Source organism: Gymnoscopelus microlampas, assembly GCF_963454915.1.
Source record: "Gymnoscopelus microlampas genome assembly, chromosome: 4".
In the NCBI taxonomy this organism is placed as follows: domain Eukaryota; kingdom Metazoa; phylum Chordata; class Actinopteri; order Myctophiformes; family Myctophidae; genus Gymnoscopelus; species Gymnoscopelus microlampas.
The window spans coordinates 10,158,374-10,180,755 of NC_139941.1; the positions used below are offsets into that span (position 1 = coordinate 10,158,374).

At 41.2% G+C, this 22,382-nt stretch overlaps 1 protein-coding gene across 1 annotated transcript; it reads right to left on the reverse strand.

Moving 5' to 3' along the window:
* Positions 1–1,516: 1,516 nt before the first annotated feature.
* LOC311044349 (myosin heavy chain, fast skeletal muscle-like) lies at positions 1,517–16,070 on the reverse strand. Its single transcript, XM_084055848.1, has 41 exons — positions 16,048–16,070; positions 15,098–15,139; positions 14,748–14,966; positions 14,514–14,657; positions 14,109–14,265; positions 13,984–14,011; positions 13,778–13,886; positions 13,575–13,667; positions 13,424–13,487; positions 13,186–13,284; positions 12,999–13,102; positions 12,400–12,538; positions 11,548–11,666; positions 10,623–10,772; positions 10,359–10,529; positions 9,894–10,197; positions 9,530–9,594; positions 9,112–9,199; positions 8,776–8,893; positions 8,531–8,654; positions 8,289–8,425; positions 7,653–7,908; positions 7,279–7,521; positions 6,975–7,151; positions 6,740–6,885; positions 6,530–6,620; positions 6,058–6,447; positions 5,832–5,958; positions 5,607–5,725; positions 5,308–5,504; positions 5,032–5,215; positions 4,777–4,942; positions 4,514–4,638; positions 4,073–4,381; positions 3,766–3,969; positions 3,559–3,684; positions 2,851–3,021; positions 2,661–2,765; positions 2,471–2,566; positions 1,714–1,842; positions 1,517–1,609 (listed from the first exon to the last, which is right to left on the reverse strand). The coding sequence occupies exons 3-41, from the start codon at positions 14,952–14,954 to the stop codon at positions 1,589–1,591; spliced, it is 5,802 nt and encodes a 1,933-aa protein (XP_083911974.1). The 5' UTR covers positions 14,955–14,966; positions 15,098–15,139; positions 16,048–16,070; the 3' UTR covers positions 1,517–1,588.
* Positions 16,071–22,382: the final 6,312 nt, after the last annotated feature.

Here is a 22,382-nt window from a genome sequence, read left to right on the forward strand (position 1 = left end):
TGCAGGTATGACAACCACGTTAGCGTTAGCTACATGGCAACTATCACAGCGCCCTGTCTGTCGTCGCTGCGACTGACTGATGGCTACAGCCATAGATATATGTAAACACTACAGCAAGCTCTCTGCGATGCCATTGTCTGGAAACTGCTCTTAGCGTGACAGGACCAATGAGAGTGAGCGCTTTCGTTGTTGCTAAGATACGGTGCATGGCACACGGCGTCTCTACCCCATAGCTTGTAGATCTCTCACACATGATTGGCGTAGGCTGCGTTGCCAGGTCTGACTTTGTGTCTAAGCAATGGTCGGCTTATTTTTGCGCGCCTTTGGGCTCGTTCGCATAGTGCGCACGGCAGCGCTTGTTTAGCGTACGTCAGCGCGACGTGGCAACGGACGTGGCAACGTGAAAGGGTGGTCACTTATGATTGGCTGATGAAAAGAAACACCCGGACGTGAATTTTGAGGTGGCGAAGTGATTTGCATAAGTATTGGAGCATAATGCGTTTGATATTAATTGTACATCCTGCAAGTACAGTGATGGGATGCGAAGCAGCTGGTTTGACAGGCAGAATATTGAGGAATTTTAGGGGAAAATGTGGAGTTAGTTGGGCCATGTGTCTGCTTGGCCATTGAGGCGATACACTCGTGTACACTCCATGACTGTGGCCGTCAATTATGGTAGCAAGATTTCGGTTTTTGAACTGTTTAGCTGCAGAAAGTTGTTTTTCATGCACGCCTTTATCTCCTCCATGCAGGTGGTGAGGGTGGATAAGGGCGGTGGTGGAGGTGAGGCTGAGGATGATGATGACGACGACAGAGTGGCAGAGGAGGTTTGGTTGTTTTTTATATACAGTTGTGTGTCATCAGCATAGCAGTGGAAAGATATTCCATGCCTGCTGATTACACGGCCAAGGGGTAGCAGGTACCGGGTGAACAGGGTGGGGCCGAGGACAGATCCCTGGGGGACGCCGCAGGTGACAGGCTGGGTGCGGGATTTTGAACCTCCCAGGGAGACGTATTCTGTCCTGTCGGAAAGGTAGGATTTGAACTAGGGAGGGTTTTTTGAGGAGGGGTGTGAGAATGGCAGTTTTTAGAGCGGAAGGAATGTGGCCGGTCCGGAGGGAAAGGTTGATGATCTTAGTGATGAGGGGACTTATTGCACAGATGCTGGGTTTGACTAGGGTGGTGGGAAGGGGGTCCAGGGCACAGGTAGAGGGCTTCATCCTTCTAACTATGTCCTCAACCTCTTGCTGTGTGGTGTTGGTGAAGCAAGAGAGCGGGTGGGAAATCCCAGACTGTGGAATGGCAGTTGGGACAGGTGAAGTGACGGGCCGGAGAGGAGAGAGCGGATGTTGTCAAGTGACTCTGTGGTTGGTTTTGGTCAGCACTCCTCACAATGTTTATTTGTTTGTGTTTATAAAATGGTATAGTGGACATGCGAGTTGGACCCAGAATTCAAACCTCACAATAAAAAGTATTGAAAAGACAAAGTAATGAATACAAGAAACAGCTAAAAGACTTTTGTTGGCACCTTTATTGAATACAATGGGTCATATTTTATGACTTTGTACGGTGACTTGAATTGGAGAACTTATTCAGCAGCGTCTTTTCCCTGTAACAATAGAAATATCATTTTAGATATTCAACATGACTCTTTAGTTAAATCTTAGTTAAAGATAGTCAACATAATGAACCTTCATATTGAACATGGATTACCTTGGAGTCACGACTTTTAGCTCTCATCTTGTTGACCTGGCCTTCAGCGATGTCTGCACGCTCTTCAGCCTCCTCCAGCTCATTCTGAACCTTTCTGCACTTGGACAGGTGAACGTTGGCTGCTTCCTCCTACAATATGATAGAGATGGTTCAAAGCCTCAATATTTGAAAAGAGAATCTTACAATGATATAGTCGAAACAAGACAATTTCAGGCAATTGTAATGCGTGGTTGTGGCTAATACAGTGGCCCATGCAGCATGTTTATGAGTGAGCCCTGACAGGTTCTCATTGGAACGGCACAATCATGGCTGTTTTCTTGTTCTTCTTTGGCACCCTGAGCCATAAATTGCAGCTTATAGGAAACCAAATCTATTGCTTTCTGTAGTCCATTTTGTACCATTATGCCTGAAACACACTGCCTACATGTGTCTGCAGTATGTGTGCATTGTGGAGCAGCATGCCTTTCCTTTCAGCATCCATCTTACAGTAACAGGTCAGAGCTTCCACAACGCCCATGTGCGCAGTGCAGTGCAGTTCCGCTGTGTGCATGCCATACTGCAGAAACATGGCAAGCTAGAGATTCCATGTGCCGCTTGTGGAAAGCAGCAAGATGGACACTGAAAGATGCTCTGCTGTTGGTCATATTGACATTACATAAATGATTCCTATTATTCATTTGAGTTATTCCATTAGTTAAACTATGACAACAACACTATGCACATGGCGACCACAAAAAAATGTGTATATTTGTCTTACCGCTTCCTCAGCCTGCCTCTTGTAGCCCTTCACCTTCATCTGCAGTTTGTCTACCAGATCCTGAAGCCTGCTAAGATTCTTCTTGTCCTCTTCAGTCTGAAGTGAGAGTGAATTTATAACATTAGTTATGTTCATGCAATCTATTCATTTAGATGATGATGGTTATTTAAGTGAACATGATATACAGTACCTGGTATGTCAGCTCCTTCACTCTCCTCTCGTACTTGCGGACACCTTTAATAGCGTCTGCACCGCCTCTCTGTGCAGATTCAACCTCTCCCTCCAGATCCCGCACCTTCACAATGGAATTATGCACTGTGAAATAATGTCCTCTTATTTCATTGACTATAATCCGTGTTGAAGTGAACTACGTATCTTACCCTAGACTCCAGTTTCTGGAGCTGCTTCTTGCCTCCCTTCATAGCCAGGTTCTCAGCCTCATCCAGGCGGTGCTGCAGGTCCTTGACTGTGACCTCCAGGTTCTTCTTCATCCTCTCCAAGTGAGAACTAGTGTCCTGCTCCTTCTTAAGCTCCTCGGCCATCATAGCAGCCTGGAAAGTATTTTTTGTATAATATTAGATGAAATATACTTATAATATAATATATACTAAAATTATGCTGCATCACACAACATACTTGCCAAGAAAATCACAATATACAAACATGGTACATAGATTAAAATAGCTCATTAAAATTATATTAAACAGGCAATAAACAGACACTAGTGTCATAAGACCAGAAGGAAACAAACTAAGTAAATATCTTTATGGAGGATGGAATGAATAGATTCTTGTACCAGTTCAGTCTGCACTGTAGCATTCTGAACCATCTGCCTGAAGCCAGCACCTCAGAATGCTGGGTTCAGAATGTACTTTGTCTCCCTGAGCACATATTTCTGATATAAAGAAAATAGTGATGTTCCTTTTTCCCTATGATCTTCATCATGGCTGTTTGAATAAGATAAGTTTAGTATTTAATTCTAAAATACATCCTCTGTTGTAGCCTATAGAGCAAAGGTGTTCAACATCTGCATGCCATGAGTGAAATGTATTGTATTGTATTGTATTGGGGCGGTCATCGTAACTTACATCAGTGATGGCTTTCTTGGCCTTCTCCTCAGCATTCCTTGCTTCTGAAACACTGTCATCCACTTCGCCTTGGACCTGGATCAGGTCAGCTTCAAGTTTCTTCTTGGTGCCCATAAGGCTTGTGTTCTAAAATAAAGATGCAGTTTAGCAATGCAAGTATGCATTACTTGTATGTTAAATATGTTGAGAGTTTTTCCATTGACTTACCTGGGAGTGCAACAGGCCAGCACGTTCACTAGCATCTACTAGTTCTTGTTCAGCCACTTTGCGGCCTCTCTCTGTCTGTTCCAGAGCCACTCTCAGCTCATCGATCTCAGAAACCATGAGGCCGTTCCTACGCTCCACCATGGCAGCTTGCTCCTTCATATCTTCTTGGCCTCTGAGAGCATCGTCAAGGTGCAGTTGGGCATCCTAAAATAAATCACATTTGAGGTGGTCACGTTAAGAGAAACAGAATGTGACTTGTTCAGAGCAGTTCCATTATATGAATGTGTCTAACTACTATGTTTTGCACCTTAAGCGTTCCCTGGACGTTCCTCAGCTGCTTCTGGGCCTCAGCAGCCTGGCGGTTGGAGTGACTCAGCTGAACCTCCATCTCGTTCAGGTCTCCCTCCATCTTCTTCTTGATTCTCAGGGCATCGTTTCTGCTCCTGACCTCAGAGTCCAGAGTGCCCTGCATGGAGTCAATCACCCTCTGGCTGTTCCTCTTGATCCCCTCCATCTCTTCATCCTTCTCTGCCAGCTTTCTGTCGACCTCGCCCTTGATCTGGTTGAGTTCCAGCTGGACACGAAGAATCTTGGACTCCTCGTGCTCCAGAGTACCCTAAAATGAAATACAGGATCAAAAGGTTGTAGGACCTTTTAATGTAACATCGATCATACTGCTACACGGTCTGAATATAAAACTTATTGGAAGAAATCTAAAATATAGACTTGTAGAACATAGAAGATTTACCTCAGCTTCCTCCAGGGCTGTCTGGATCTCTGACTTCTCTGTCTCCGTCTGTTTCTTGGATTTCTCCAGCTCATGGATGCTCTTTCCAGTCTCACCAATCTGTTCAGTCAGGTCTGAGATCTCCTCTGCAGTTGATTGAAAATAATGAATGAGGAACTTTCCAATCAGCAACTATTTTGTATTTGAATTTGAATAAAGTTGTAGCTTGATCTTGAATACTTAATTATTTCAATTTTTTCCTGTTATTGAAAGATAAAACTCACGTTGCAGGTTCTTGTTCTCACGCTTCATGGTCTCCAGGTGGTCCAGAGACTCCTCATAGGAATTCTTCATTTTAAACATCTCAGTGCTGAGAGAACGAGCCTCTTTCTGAGCTCCCTCCAGCTCGGCCTGGCCCTCTTCATATTTCTGCTTCCAATCTGCCAAGACCTGCACAGCATTTGTAATGAAATGTGTCATTTACCCCACTTAAAGGAGGCAAGAATTATTTTGTTTTCGAATAATGTATGTCAAAGCACCTTATCAAAGTTCCTCTGTTTCTTGTCAAGGTTGGCAGCCAAACCATTGGCCCTCTCAACATCAATCATGAGGTCTTCCACTTCACCCTGGAGTCTCTGTTTGGTTTTCTCCAGAGAGGCGCACTTGGAATTCGTAGCCTCGATTTGCTCCTCAGCTTCCTGAAGACGCTGGGCGAGCTTCTTCCTGTTGATCAGTTTTGAATGGAATCAAATTATTGTGAGCAATATTTTCTATAGTGACTGGTACCTGATGGTGTAAAAACACTGATCACTTACTTAGCTTCCTCCAGCTCCTCAGTGCGTTGGACAGCATCAGTCTCATACTTGCTCCTCCACTGACACACCTCAGCGTTGGCCTTGGACATTCCACGCTGCAGCTCCGCCTTGGCCTCCTGCTCCTCCTCAAACTGCTCCCTCAGAAGGTCACAGTCATGGCGAGCTGATTGCACACCATGAGCAAGGGCATTCTTTGCCTGTCAAAAGGAAAATGCCAAAATAATGTCAGCTGGATACAATTACAAAAAGACAATTACAAGCCTATTTGTAAAAAATAAAATAAAAAAGCTGTTCCTTACCTTAACCTCCTCTTCAACGTGTCTCTTCAACTCCTCAATCTGTTGGGTGAAGGCCTGCTTGCCTCTGGTGAGCTGAGAGACGAGAGCTTCTTTCTCCTCAAGTTGACGACCAAACTCACCTAGTTAGAAATTTGAATATTAGTTTAATCAAAGCATTATCTCTAATTATGGAATTATGGAAATGGAAAGTATCATTGGCTAGTAGACTTTACGATGAACATTTACCATTTTCCGTCAACAGTCTTGCTCTCTGAGCTCCAATATCATTTATCTGGCGAACATTCTCATCACTCTTGGCCTTGATTTCACTGAGTTGGTCTTCAAGGGTGCGGCACATCTTCTCAAGATTTCCCTGTTGATTAACATTAGACATATTCAGTCACTGTGTTTTTCTGATTGCTTCATTGAACAATTATTTTGTCTAGAATTACACACAAGCATTCTATTCTACCTTTGCCTTAGCAACCGCTTCCATGTTGCTGGACAGGTCATCGATCTCCATCTTGTATTCACTCTTCTCCTTCTCCAGTTTCTGCTTGACACGCTGGAGGTTGTCTATCTGTTCACCCAGTTCAGCCACGCTGTCGGCCTGTTTCTTACGGAGGCCAGAGGCGGTGGCCTCATGCTGCAGGGTGGACTCTTCGAGGTCACGACGCAGCTTCTGGAACTCAGCCTCGCGCTTCTTATTCATCTCGATCTGAGCAGAGGTGGCTCCACCGGCCTCCTCCAGCCTCTCGCTGATCTCCTCAAGTTCCCTGGAGAGGTCAGCTCTCTGCTTCTCAACCTTGGCACGAGCGGCACGCTCTGCCTCGATCTCCTCCTCCAGTTCTTCAATACGAGCCTTTCAAATGAATGAACATAATTATTAAAATCCTGATTTACTTATCATCAATGATTTTAAATAAGATGAAAAAAAGAAATACCTGGAGTTCTTTGATCTTCTTCTGCAGCTGGGCCCCCAAAGATTGCTCATCCTCAATCTTACTCAGAAGCTGGCTTACTTCAAAGTCCTTCCTGTGGAATACAGTACATGATATTTTAGTGGTAGTTTTTCTCTGTGGCATTCCATATTATTATTAATATGTATTATTATTATTATTATTATTAATTATTCATAACGTGGTCCACATTACTTCTTTATCTTCTCATCAGACTGCTGCTTGTCATTCTCCAGATCCATGATGGATTCCTGGGCCAGTTTCAGATCACCCTCAAGCTTTCTCTTGGCTCTCTCAAGGTCCATGCGGAGCTTCTTCTCTTGCTCCAGAGAACCCTCCAACTGCACAACAATATATTTTTCTTATTACTCAGAACAACAATAAACATAAGGTATAAGTTCAAAACATCCAATTGACTTGATGAACTCACATCGTCAACTTGCTGCTCCAGCTTGGTCTTGGCCTTGGTCAGAGTGTTGACTTTGTCTTCCTCTGCCTGCAGGTCATCAAGAGTCTGCTGATGTGCCTCTTGGAGGGCTTTCTTTTCCTTGGTCAGCTTAGCAAGACCTTCATCCTGAGAGGCCATCTCCTCAGTCAGGTTCTTCACCTGAATGACAAGAATGAATGGATCATTATAGTTATATAACTTGATAAGACGGCTAGAGTGTATAATCGTGAATGGATCATTATTGTTCTATAACTTGATAAGACGGCTAGAGTGTATAATGTTGAACCTTGTTTTCAGTGGCGTGTTTCTCCTTCTCCACTTTGGCCAAGGTGAGCTCCAGGTCATCAATGTCCTTCTTGAGCTCAGAGCATTCATCTTCCAGCTTCCTCTTCTTGGCAGTCAGCTCCGCATTGATCTCCTCCTCGTCCTCCAGTCTCTCGGTTGTCTCTTTGACCTTTGCCTCCAACTGGATCTTACTTTTAATAAGACCCTCACATCTCTCCTCAGCATCATTCAATGCTTCATCTCCCTGTTTGTCAATGAAAGTTAGGGAACATGTCGGCATTTGTTAACATTAACACAAGGGACATTAACTAACTGAACAAGCTGGTGAAAAAGGCAGCCCTTATCATTGTTTCCTGTACAAGTGTAGCTACTTACTGATGCCGCTGACTGTTGAAGGTTATTTTTCTCCTGCACCACAGCCACCAGTTTCTCTTCCAGTGTCTTCTTTGTGGCCAGGGCAGCAGCCAGGTCAACCTTCATCTTCTCATAGTTCTCCTTCATGTTCTGCAGCTCCTTCTCAGTCTCAGCGCTTTGCAGGAGAGGCTTGATCTTGAAGTACAGCGACATCCATGGCCAGTTCTTCACATTGCAGAATGAGCGCACGTTGAACTGGATGGTGAAAATGGCCTCTCTGTGGAAAACAGTTTCAATGGATCATGATTGAGCTGCAGATCGAGGGTTTCCATGTAATATGACTGCAGGCTGTTATTATAGCTGTTATTATTGTGTCATAGTTGTCACTATTGTTGTCGTTATTATTGCTGTTGGTGTTATTGTTGTTGCCCCCCCGGCAAGGTAAATGCAGATGGCCGCCCACCCGCCTGGTTCTGCTCGAGGTTTCTTCTCCTGTTTAAGGGGAGTTTTTTCCTTGCCACCGTCACCAAAAGCTTGTTCGGCACCTTTTGCTATTTTATTCTAGTGATTTGACACTTTACATTTCTTTTATTCAACAGAAATGACAACGTTTACTCACAAATTGTATTTAATATTGAATTGATGTTTTCAAAGTACCTCCTAGCCATCATCTTGACAAACTCCTTCCTCATGACGTAAGCTCGTGCGAGAGCCTGAGTCATGGTGACCAGAGAAAACAGCTTTTCATCTCGCATCTCCTCCAGCGTACCCAGCAGACCAGCTTTGAAGAACACCTGAATACAATGTTACAAACACTGAGCATTGAGCAACTAAACAACCGTAAAATCTACTTTTAGTCCTCTCTGGATAATGTTAAACCAGATTGGGAGTGTGTTTACCTTGGTGTGTCCAAACTTGAACTCATCTTGAGGTACGTCAATGGACCCAAGCAGCTTCTCAGAGGCTTTCTTGTTGTCCATGAACGCGCCATCGGGACATGCGCTGGCATTCAGTACTTTGTACCTGTTTTGTAAAAGTTCATGGTAATTTTGTGCTGACGTTCAGTACTTTGTACCTGTTTTGTAAAAGTGTCATTTTGTGTTAATAGGTGTAACTAAAAGCTGCTGGAAAAAGGAATGAATACCTCTGCTTGAAGTCAGCATAGGGGATTCTGCTGGGGAAGCCCTTTCTACAAATCCTGATGCCTTCCAGCACACCGTTACACCTCAGCTGGTGGATGACCAGGAAGTTCTCCATCAGGCCTGTAAAGATGTTGCTTCATTATTATTTTTTATTTTTTTGCGTACATTTTTATCCTAAGATTTTGTAACCCCATTTTTTACACCCAGTGCCAATTTTCTATGTAATCCTGGGCACTACCTCTTCATTATTATTAGGACAAAATAGTTACACACTGGCCAAAGTTGCATTAAATGACCACCTCACAATCATTGTTTAAATATTTATTTTCTGTATTTACCTGGAGTCTTGGACTCGTTGGGAATCAGGCAACGCACAAAGTGAGGATGAGTGCTCCTCAGGTTGGTCATCAGCATCCCCAAGTTCGCCTATTGAGTAAGGAGACATAAAAGAGCCAATTAGGCTTATTATTAGTCAAAAGTTATACAATATTGTACTTTTTCCTCCACTACAATTATTTGAACTCTAGATAATAGTTACTTTACATATTTAGATTTGTCTAAAACATACATTAACCACTTAAGCCCTATCTTAAACTTCAGCCATTCAAAGATATCTACAAGCTCACAACTATGTTTAATTGTTTAATACCAACATGAAAAGACATGTCTATTTCTTACATGTACATAATGTTGATAATAATAATGCTTAATTCTTACAGGAATATAATATTGATAATAATGAATAAATATTCTTACCCTGAAAGCACTAGACACAGTCTGCATGGAACCACCCTTCTTCTTGCCTCCCTTCTTGTTGGGGTCTGTTTATATTCGTTAGAATCATCAAATCAAAGTTTATCTATATAGCACATTTTCAACGACCAAGGTCAAACCAAAGTGCTGAACAAGAACATTTAAAAAGCAGGCAAACAGAGCAGAGGAAAACAAATGAAAGCAAAAGAAAATAATTAAAGGAAGGCAAACTAATTAAACAAACAGTTTTACAGAATGAAAACGCCTCCCTTCTTTCTGTTTATACTAAGTATTGATATAACAATACCCTCAGGCTCAGGAGGGGGATAGAACACATTATATTATATTATTATATTAATAAACATACCTTCAGGCTCAGGGGGAGGATAGAACACAGCCAGCAGTTTAACTGTAGACTTCTGGTACAGCTGAATGACTGAGTCGTTCAGGGGATCCTTGTTCTTCTCAAGCCAGCCTGTGATGCTGTAGTCCACAGTTCCAGCGTAGTGAACCAGGGAGAAGTGGGACTCGCCCTTGCCTTTGCCAGGCTTGGGCTTCTCAAAGGCTTTACACTTTCCAAGATGTGTGCCATGCAACTTGTCGTTGAAAGTCTTGTCTGAAGCCTTTGGGAACATGCACTCCTCTTCAAGGATGGAGAAGATGCCCAAGGGCTATGTAAAGGAGACAAAAGAGTCAAAATTTAAATATGGTGCCAATGACCCAAAAAATATTATCATCAGTCATTATCCAGAAATAACACACCGCTGAATTCAGTGATTGATCAATCAGAATCAAGCATTCAACCAAGCCGTGTAATAAAATATAACAATACCTTCTCAATGAGCTCAATGCAGACAGCCAAGTCCATGCCGAAGTCAATGAGATCCCAGGGAATTCCTTCCTTCTTGTACTCTTCTTGCTCCAGAACAAACATGGTATGGTTGAAAAACTGTTGCAGTTTCTCATTGGTGAAGTTGATACACAGCTGCTCCAGGGTGTTGAACTGTGAGTGGAAATATCATTAGCCCAATCTCTTGTAATAGTGTAATTGTGACAAAAATAATGAGTCTCCCATTTAGAACAAGTCCATGCTTACATCAAAGATTTCAAAACCAGCGATGTCCAGCACACCAATGTAGTAGTTTCTCTGCTGCTTGGTGTCCAACATCTCGTTGATCCTAATGACCATCCACAAGAACTCCTTCTCATAGATGGACTTGGCCAAGGCACCGACTGAGTTCATTACCTAAGGGAATAGGAACGTTATTAGTAGGGGTGTGAATTATACAATTTACAATTTAGGCATTTAGCAGGCGCTCTTAATCCAGAGTGATTTACAGTAAGCAAGGAAAACACAAGGTAATACATCAAATGCATAGCAATATTAATCTAGGATCATAGGTAAACCAAGAAACTATCATCAGTCTAAACAGTATAATAAAAAAATGCAATCATCTGTAAATTGAAACTATACATACACACCATAGAATGCCAGGTCTACAAATAAACCTGGTATCTGTCTACATAACATGCTATCTAAATTACATAGTCTTTGGATAAACCTGCAAGGTCGTCAAGGCTAGGGCAACTGCTACGGCAAGGGCTACAGCAAGTGCAACAGGCTAAGGTGGAGTCTGAAGAGGTGAGTCTTCAGATTACGGCGGAAGATTGGGAGTGAGTCTGCCGTTCTGACTGCAATGGGGAGTTTGTTCCACAGTTTGGGAGCCAGAAGGGAGAAGAGTCTGTCCCGGGTGTTTTAGAGAAGATTCTGACAGTTTCCCTGTGTTAGCTAATCTGAGTGAGCGGGAGGGGTTGTATGGTTGGATACACAATGTGTAGTGTTTTTTTTTTTACAGGTACTGTATAACAATAATGTTCAAATAATATGTCAGCGGTGCATCGATATTTTTTGTAGGATCTTCATATATTAAATAAGTAAATAGAAATTAAACTGAATAATGTTGGAGGATCATTTTAATTTCAGAAGATGTTTTAACATGGAAATAATGTAATGTACTCACCTGTGGCACAGTCTGTCCCTTAGTGACATACTCGTTTCCAACCTTCACTCTGGGGTAGCAATACGCCTTAAGCATCTCTGCTGAGTTTATGCCCAACAGGTAGCAAATCTTGTCAGCCTCTGAAATGTCCATACAATTTGCAATTTTCAATTTAGGCATTTAGCAGACGCTCTTAATCCAGAGACCGATTTACAGTAAGCAAGGTAAACACGAGGTAATACGTCAAATGCATAGAGATAGTAATCTAAGATCATAGGTAAACCGAATAATCATCACTCTAAACGGTATAATATATATATATTTTTTTTTATCCCACGATTTTTTAAACCAGTGCCAAATTTCTAAGATGTAAACCTGGGCCCAGTAGGACGTAGCGCGTGGAAGGAACACGTTATTCTAACCTGTTCCTTTCCCCTCCATCAGGCCCGACTGACCAGGGGAAGGCAGTATAGAGACCAGGACTACTGCATGTTTTTTGTGAGGGTGTCTAGCCTAGGGGGACACGGGGAGAACATGCAAACTCCATACAGAAAGGCCCTTTAGCCCAACCCCACTAGGGTATGGGCAATGGAGGAGAGGACACGCACGCCCCCCCCTCCCCCCTCGAACCCAGGAACTTCTAGCTGTGAGGCGAAAGCACTACAGACTGCGCCACCGTAAGTATAATATAAATAAATAAAATAATGGAAATATATTGGAAATATACTTAGCTTAGTTCATTTTGAATATAAGTAAATACAATACTTCCGACAAAGTATGCATTATTTTCATTTACATTTTCCTTAGTTGAAGATTTAGCTCACCCTCTGTGATAAGGAATAATAATAATAATAATAATAAATATCAGCTCACCCTCTGTGCCGTCAGGTTCTGCCTGTTCTTCACGCTGCTTCTGTTTGAACTTCAAGACCCCATGATGCATCACTGCACCGGTGAGCTTGTAGATTAACTGTTTTTCCTCACCGTTGAAGCCCAGGATGTCAATAGCCTCCTGATGTTTTCAAAAGATTGAGATTAAACATTAGATTAACAAACATAATTTAAAACTATGTACAACTCAACAGTTAACAATCCAACCTACAGTATAAGTGTATACATTGTATCTGCTCATTTCTAAAGTGACAACTTAGGACTTTTAAGACCTATAAAATAAATAATTTCAAGACCATTACTGCGTCCAAAATAATCAACCAAACTATTCTATACAAATTGTCAAACATTGGCCAAATTGTCGAACATTATCTAAGAAAGAGGTAAAGAATGTGAAAACATGTACTGTAGATCGGCTATTTTCACAATATGTATCTGTGGAACCGAGTCAAACTAAATGTAATGCCTCAACTACAATTCCAAAGTGCTTGTCAACCACTGCTTTATAAAAAAAATTTGCAGAGCAACTGACTGCAGTGCACAGTGAGTATTATTAGAAAGATTAAAATATGTTCACTAACATCAGTAGCTTCCAGCTCCACTTTGTCATCAATGCTGGCCACAGTGATCACACCCATGCTGATCAATGGGAAGTCGTAGGGGTTGGAGGTGATCAGACACATTTCTTAAAAGGGATTAAAAAAGGGTGAACATGTGTTTTTATTCATTCATTTATGTACTCACTGCATCAACAGTAATTCCACTTACCAATAATCTCAGGTTTGTGGTTGGTCATCATCTGGAAAAAGATGTGGTAACCTCTCTCTGCAGAAAGCTGGTAGGTCACTCTAGACTTCTCCAGCAGATCTATATGGGTTGTACATAACTCATAATAATAATAATAATAATAATAATAATAACATTTATATGGGTTGTACATAACTCAAAATGTAATCCTCAAATGATTGCATACTGTACATAATTCTTCTGTGAACTTCATACTTACATGTCTCAATATCAGCACTGGCCAGTTTACCCGTTGTGCCGAAATGGATTCTGATGAATTTACCCTGTTTGATAAAGCACAATTTGTTTCATCCCTCTACATTGTGGAATCATTTCAGGTTTTCTCATAAAATGTCATTATTTATACTTACAAAGCGAGAGGAGTTGTCATTCCTAATAGTCTTGGCATTACCATAGGACTCCAGCAAGGGATTGGCTGCAATAATCTGATCCTCCAGTGACCCCTAGAATGTTTTAGACATCGCCCAATTTAAAATTTGGTCAGAATAATGTTTTATTGAATTGCTATATTGTATATAAATGCTTCATGATCAAAAACATTTGCTGCAAATACCTTGATTTTACCGCTATCGGCCGCACATTTTTCTCCACCAGAACTAGCTGTTGCAAAGTACTGGATGACACGCTTGGTGTTCACAGTCTTTCCAGCACCGGATTCTCCACTGGTTATAAATGCATACATTCAGAGAAATGCAGTTAGTGAATTTGTACACAATGTTCCTTTTTTAATGTCTAGTAGATGGGCTTGATGAAACTTACGTGATCAGGACAGACTGGTTCTCTTTATCTGTAAAATGTAAAGCAAACTTTTAGTCACGGATACAGCACAAAACCATTATACTGTAGTTATATATATTTTTAAAATTTTCCTGACTAGTACGTACCCATCAGCATGAACTGATAGGCGTTGTCAGAGACAGAGAAGATGTGGGGTGGAGCCTCAATACGCTTCTTGCCTCTGTAGGCATTTACAACCTCCTGGTCGTACACTGGGAGCCACTTGTAGGGGTTCACAGTTGCACAAAACAAGCCAGAGTAGGTCTGAAGGGGAGAAGAGAGAGAACCTTAACATCATACAACACTGAGCATGCCACATATCTGGGACAACGGATCACTAGAGCTGGGATTACAGTCACGAGTTGCAAGTGGCATCAACTGATGAGCAAGTTAACTTCAGAAGAGTTTTACTATGGTTTTCTCTTGATGATATAACTTGTACTCTGTATTTTTCTTTCTTTGCTATCGACAGGTGCAATACCGTACTGTTCTCAGTTTGTGGAAAACCTTACATAGATCATCCATGCTGCATAACGCTCTTTGAGGTTATACAGGACGGTGGCTTCAGTGAGGTGGGTCATCATGGCCATGTCCTCAATTTTGTCGTACTTGGGAGGGTTCATAGGGGTGACATCAGCCTCAGGCACAGTTCTTTCCTAAAAAAGAAAAAAAAGCACAACTTCAGAATGTATTGTGATAACAGTGGTACTGTTCCACTATTTGATTTTAAATACACCTCTACTTACCACCTTATCCAAGAGCGTTTCCACGGTGACTTTGGCACCGTCCTTCTTTATAATTTTACACTTGAGGTACAGCTCAGCCTTATCGGCCACATATGCTGCCGTTTTGGCATCAAAGGGCGCACTTTGAGACTCCATTCTCTCCTTCTCTGGCTTACGGAGATAAATGGCGGCCTTGCCATACTGCTCCATCTCTGCGTCCGTACTCATGGTGGCGGCTTTCTGTAGACAGACAGATACAGTAGATGGTGTTGATGCCTTTGCGGACTTCAGATCTGAGCAGATAATTGTAGGACAGAATTCTTATGGTTATAGCTTATTGTAGGTTTATTATAAAAATTATGAACACTCACTTTTCCCCTCTACCAGTAGCAGTGGAACCTTGTGTGCAACCCCTAAGAGTGAAAACAACACATCAATTTGAGGACATTGGCATGAGTTGAATGATTGAATACAATTTATAATCATGAATTAAATTAGATTATATGAATCCTAATGTTCATTCTGGCCACACATCACTTCATAAGAGAGACATTTAAAAATGTCTCATAAGTTCCACATCTGAAAACAGTGATCCACTTCAATATTATTGCATGCATTGAAATGAGATGATGCTTGCCCATTCAGTTCTTTTCGTTTGTTTGTTTGTTATTTGCTTATTCCTAATTTCACCCAAGTAATCTTTTTGTCATTACAGCCATGTTTCTTGTTTTTATTTATTTATACTGAAGCAATGCTAGATTTATTTCTTACACTTTAATTCCATGGTATGAATTAAGGTTACATTTGTAAGTGGGCAGACTAGCCAAACTGTACTCAATAAAAAATATTGTTACTTTAAAATAATAACTCTAGTAGATGTAAAAGTACTCTTCCAAATAATTATTAAGAGTAAGAAAGTATCTGGTAAAACACATACAGTGCAAATTATTATTTGAATAATCATAACATAATTGAAATGTCTAAATAAAAATGAATGAACACAATTAATTTCCAATCTGGCCTAAACCATATCACTAGGATATAAATAAAATAAAACACAATCAATCATTTAAATCTGTACTGTACAATATAACATCAATTATTCTCTCCACTCATGATTTGGCGTCTGTAACCTCGGACCATGTCTGTAGCTATGTGGCACCACTGCATGTAGGTAGTCATTTTAAAAATGAATAGCTTTGTCTAATAAATGTATATGACTATGAATAGCTAACACCTCTAAAACATTTATACGACTATGAATAGCTAACATCTCTAAAACATTTATATGACTATGAAGGAGAGATGAAGTCTCACTCACCAACAAATAGAACTCTGAACTCCTCTGCAATGGGTCCATGTCAACCATCTCAGCATGCCTTATATTAGGTGTTAATTGCATGCTACGCAGAAAGTAAAAGTAGGATCTGCCTTTCAAGGTCCTTTCATTCCTGTTGTAGCCATTAAAAATCTATCTATTAAATCTATTAATACATTTGTAAAATTATACTTCCAAACTCACATGATACTGTTAGTGCTTAGTGCTTACATACTGTACATAGTGGTTTATTTCCATGTCAGTGGCAATGGTATAAAAATAGTATAATTGGCAGGGTGGTGGGTGCTGGGTTTCATTACAGCATATGTTTTCAGATACATTATTTGGAACATATTAATATTCTGTGAGGAAAGCAAAAGTAAATACTCAAATACTGTCCTTGTGTATAATTTTGAGTTGTCATTTCCATTGTATGCTACTTCATACTTCCACTCCACTCATTTTGAGGAGGACACTTCACACAATTTGACAGCTTTAGTTACTTTATGGGGCTTTTGATGTTTTTGTAGTCAGGGTCACAGTTCAAATGTTTATGAGTTGTTATGAAGTAGTTCACCCACAAAATTGCTTATTTTCTATCAATTACACACCCCATGAAGCCTTGAATTCATGCCATTTTTTTTTTATCTTGTCGCATCCCTGAGCCAATTTGATGACAAATTATTGGCTTGACAAATATGGCACTGGCGTAACAGGTTAAGTAGGGCCACTGTCACTTAATCCGTAACCGGCCCATAAAAAAGTGTCTCGCTTAACATTATTTCCATTCCTTGTACTCATCACATTTCATTTCTCCATTACATTTCACCATAAATACATTCATTAACAGACTCTGCCCTGGATAATTGCACACACAGCTTCTCTCTTCTCTCACACAGCTGATACAGTCCAAGTTTGTTGTCACAGCTTGCCTATCAAATCCAGCAGTAGTAGCTAAAACCCAAATCTAGTGGGTTTAATGAATAGACTATAGTCAGGGCTGAGCACAGAACTAGCTGGGCCCCTAAAAAAGGTGAAAAGTGACTGAGCCTACCGCCTAGGGGTAGTTAACCCAAAAAACTCAAAGGACAACTTTGTTTTTTTACAACAAGGGTTATTTTATTAGTTTGTAATGATAATAATTAAAAGATGAGTGTTAAAAGAAAATCATGTATTGCTTTCTATCGTTTTTTAATGATTTAGTGATTTCTAACTGGGGGGCGGGGGCATTTGATCCATTTGTAAATAGTCATGAACGCAGCCGCCAACTTTGTACGCACAGCCCCACTAGGACAAGGAAGAGATGCCACCCTACATTTTTCTAATCAGCCTCAGATTCACATTTTGGCCTATTTATAGGCCTATACCTATTTATAGGCCTATTTATAGGCCAAAACGTGAATCTGCTATGTGTGAATCTTACTATGTATTTTTCATTATTATTATGTTATTTTCAAAAGGCAGACAATTAATGTCAACAAGGTCCAATGACCTCGTTGACATTTGTGAAACCACACAGTGCAACCCTCAGTGATTAGCACCCATCAGGGGATCGATTATACTGGAGATAAATATTCTGTGACTACTTGAAAAAGGTATAAGAAACTTGAAAAATTGCTGGCACAGTTCGCACTGAATGTTGTTTCAATGTTGCTTCAGTTGCAACTTTTTTTACTGCTGCCAAACAGCGCTCCCATGTAAAATATATCTTGAATCTCAATGGGACTCAATAATATTAATAACTAGGAAAAAGTGCTAGGATCAGTTACTGTAGGTTATTGTGGCCTCCTGGTGGCGCTATAATAGGCCAATATGAAAAGGGTGCAATTTCTTCCTCTGCCTTTCATGGCAATCGGACGCTGCGTTCATGATTTGAGGCATTTTGTTCAAAACGAGCCACTCGTAGGCCTACTTTAGATGGCAATCTCAGCCAATCAGGATGGAATATGAAAAATCAGATAGATCCGTCTTGATCACATGACTATAGAGATAATGTGTACCGATTTGCGTGATTTTTGTACAAAATCTGTAGGCGCAATATAAACAAAATGTTTTGCAAAAGTCTGCCTCCTGGTGGCGCTAAAATGCTATTTTGAAAAATGTGGAGCAGAGGTTTTGTTCTGACATCCATTGAGTGTGCATGCACAGTTTCGCTTCGATCGGGCCAACGGTTAGCTGTTCACGGAACCGGGTCAGGATTTCACTTGGCCTGTCTGTGGCAGACAGTGTGCATCCCGCATTGCACTATACTGTACAGTCGTCAAAGGACCCACAAATAGTAGCAGAAGACTTCTGCTACTGTGTGTGTGTGTGTGTGTGTGTGTGTGTGTGTGGGCGTGTGTGCGTGCGTGCGTGCGTGCGCACGCGATTACATGACAGAGTCTGTATGGTGAAATGTAATGTGATGAGTACAAGGAATGGAAATAACGTTGGGTGAGACACTTTTTATGGGCCAGTCAAGGATTAAGTGACAGTGGCCCCACTTAACCTATTAAGCCAGTGCCATAATATTTGTTTTTGTCGCATTCCTAAATTATTGGCTCAGGAATGTGACAAAAACAAAATAAATCCTTCAAAAAGCATTGTGTTTATGTGTGAATGATTTCAAAAGTGGGTTCAGTTCTATCAAATAAGTATTTTTTAATTCTTATTTATTTATCATTATTCAAAACTAGAAAAAGTGCTCCTCGGAGCATAGATCTCCGCCAGGTCACTGCAATCAGGCGCTGCGTTCATGATTTGCGGCACTTTGTTCAAAACGGGCCACTTCTGCAAACTTTAGATGTCAATCTTAGCCAATCAGGATGGGATATGAAAAATCAAATCAGATTTGTCTTGATCACAAGACTAGAGATCATGTGTACCGATTTGCGTGACATTTGGATAAAATGTGAAGGAGTAACTATGTGTTTTACATAAGTTGGCCTCCTGGTGGTGCTATAAAAGGCGGATGTGCAAAATGCAGGTCAAAGTTCTTCCTTGGCACATATAAAGTTTTACACAGATCGATGCAGGTAAAAACACAAATCGGCCTGATATAGCACCACCATGAGGCTGATCCTCGACCAATCCTGCAAACTTTGGAAGCCAATCTTAGCCAATCAGGATGAAATATGGAAAATGGGACAGATCTGTGTTAATCACGTGGTTATAGAGATACTGTGTACCGATTTGCGTGATTTTTGGACAAAATCTGTAGGAGCAATATAAAAAAGTCAAAAATCTGCCTCATGGTGGTGCTATGACAGGCTGATCTGAAAAATGTGGGGCAGAGGTTCGGAATTGGCATCCAGGGAGTGTGTGCACAGTGTCAGTGCGATTAGGCCAACGCTGCCGGAGATTATCTGCTCACAGACAGACGGACACACGAACGGACAGGGTGCAAAACATAGTCTCTGCCATGCCATGGCAATCTTATCCAATCAGAAGAGAGAACTCACACAGGATGCGAATTAAACAAGTGGAGTTGGAAGTGATGAAACTTAAACTGGAACACTATAACGTTGAAGCTGATAAATGGGCATTCTCTTCATTTGGTCAGAATTTATTGGTCAGAATTTATTAGAGAGAATAGCCCCTTGAGATGAAGCATCTCGTTTTAGAGGGGGTCCTATACACATACACATACATAAAACATTACTGACATACAGTACAAGTACACAATACAGTACAAGTACACACAAATGCTGAAATTGGCAACCCACCTGCAGTGACACAATACTTTTTGAAGGTTTTGTTTTTGCCATCCGTGTGTCAGATCATCAACAACTGCCAAATAAATAAATCCACAAGCTTCATCATCATCATCATCACTTGTTGATGATGATGAAGCTTGTGGATGTTGAAGCTGAAAAACGAAAAGACAAATAATACTGACCAAGGAATATCTAAACTGTCTGAATTAGACACATATTGTGTTCTTTACTTTAGTAAAGTTTGCACAACCTTTCTGTTATTGTTGACTCTCATTATGTCACTGTCAAAACGCAGAGCGCTCATTCTCCCAATTAACAATTAAAATGAATTAAAACCTCATGGGACAGGATAGACTAAATGTTTGGATAATGTTATGCATTGAAGTTTATACATATAGGACACGTTTAGAACACTTTTACAGTTTTATAAGTATTTTAGATATTGATCATTTACAGTAGATATTGATAATACATGGTAGGTATTGATTACTGGATGTATTGATCATTAGTCAAATCAGAATCCAAAAATAAGAACTGAACTCTGTGTTGATGATATTATTGATGAGAATGTTCCTTGTTTGTGATCGCCCCCCCCCCCCTAAATTGTAATAAGATCTGCTCCCCTGCTCATGATTACATATAAATCATTACTTAGTATAAATGATTGCATGTCATCAGTGTTTCCCATTCATTTCATAGACTGTGGCAGCCCACCATTGTCTAATTTGGGTGGACCCGGGTCCACCCATCACCTCAGACCACCACAGAGGGTTTAGGTCCACCCATCACCTCAGACCCCCCTATAGGGTCTAGGTCCACCCATCACCTCAGATCACCCTAGGGTCCAGGTCCACCCATCACAGGGACACAGTGATGTCATAATGATTGTAACACATTCATTATCACACATTATAAATGATTACATAAAAAAACTAGAAAAAGTGCTCCTTGGAGCACAGGTCTCCGCCAGGTCAGGTAGGTTATTGTGGCCTCCTGGTGGCACTATAATAGGCCAATGTTTAAAGGGTGCCATTTGTTCTTAGGCCTTGCACGACAATCGGACACTGCATTCATGATTTGAGGCATTTTGTGGGGGAAAAAAATGTTTTGCTAAATTAGACCTGCTGGTGGTGCTATGACAGGCCAATGTTAAAAGGGTGGCATTTGTTCCTCAACATAGTGTGAGTGTGTGTGCAAAGTTTGACCGCAATCGGACTTTTGTTCAAAACAAGCCACTACTGCAAACTTTAGATGTCAATCTTAGCCAATGAGGATGGAATATGAAAAATCAAACACATTCGTCTTGATAACATGACTATGGACATCATGTGTACCGATTTGCGTGAAATTTGGATAAAATCTGAAGGAGTAATATAAAAAGTATTGTTTTACTTAAGTGGGCCTCCTGGTGGCGCTATTAAAGGCAAATGTAAAAAATGCAGGGCAAAGGTTTTTCCTTGACCTCTAGGGAGTGCGCATACAATGTTTTACACAGATCGGTGCAGTTATAGGGAAAAACATGAATCGGCCTGTTATAGCGCCACCATGAGGCTGATTTGAAAATGTTCAAGTGGCATTTCTTCCTCTGCATAGTGGTAATATGCGTGCAAAATTTCACGGAAATGACATGCTGTGTTCATGATTTGAGGCATTTTGTTGAAAACGGAGCACTCCTGCAAACTTTGGAAGCCATTTTTAGCCAATCAGGATGGAATATGAAACATCTGAAAGATCAGTTTTGTTTAATGACTATAGAGATACTGTGTACCGATTTGCGAGATTTTTGGACAAAATCTGTAGGAGTACTGTCAAAAAAATATGTTTTGCACAAATCGGCCTCCTGGTGGCGCTATAAAAAGCCCATGTGAAAAATTTGGGGCAGAAGTTCGGAATTGGCATCCAGGGAGTGTGTGTGCACAGTTTCGCTGCGATCAAGCCAACGGTGGCGGAGATTAGTTGGTCACAGACGGACACACGGACGGACGGAGAAATTACTTATTTTCTATCAGTTACATGCCCCATGAAGCCTTGAATTCATAGCATTGTTTTAGTTTTTGTCGCGTTCCTGAGCCAATAATTTAGCAATGCGACAAAAACAAATAGTATGGCACTGGTTAAACGGGTTAACTAGGGGCACTGTCACTTAATCCTTGACTGGCCCATAAAAAAAGTGTCTCACCCAACGTTATTTCCATTCCTTGTACTCATCACATTACATTTCACCATAAATACAGACTCTGCCATGTATAATTGCACACGGACACACACACACACACACACACACACACACACACACACACACACACACACACACACACACACACACACACACACACACACACACACACACACACACACACACACACACACACACACAGCTTGCCTAAGGTAGTCCATCATGACCAAGGATGACTTCTGCTACTATTTGTGGGTCCTTTGACGACTGTACAGTATAGTGCAAAGCGGGATGCACACTGTCTGTCACAGACAGGCCAAGTGAAATCCTGACCCGGTGGGGCCTGGTGCCGACTTGGTCAACTTCCTTCCTCTGACTTCAAGGAGTCAACTTGCCAGTTGGACTCCCTGTTGGCAGAGTCCACACCAGGAGGAGCGGTCGACAGTGGCATCCTCAAGGATGCAGGC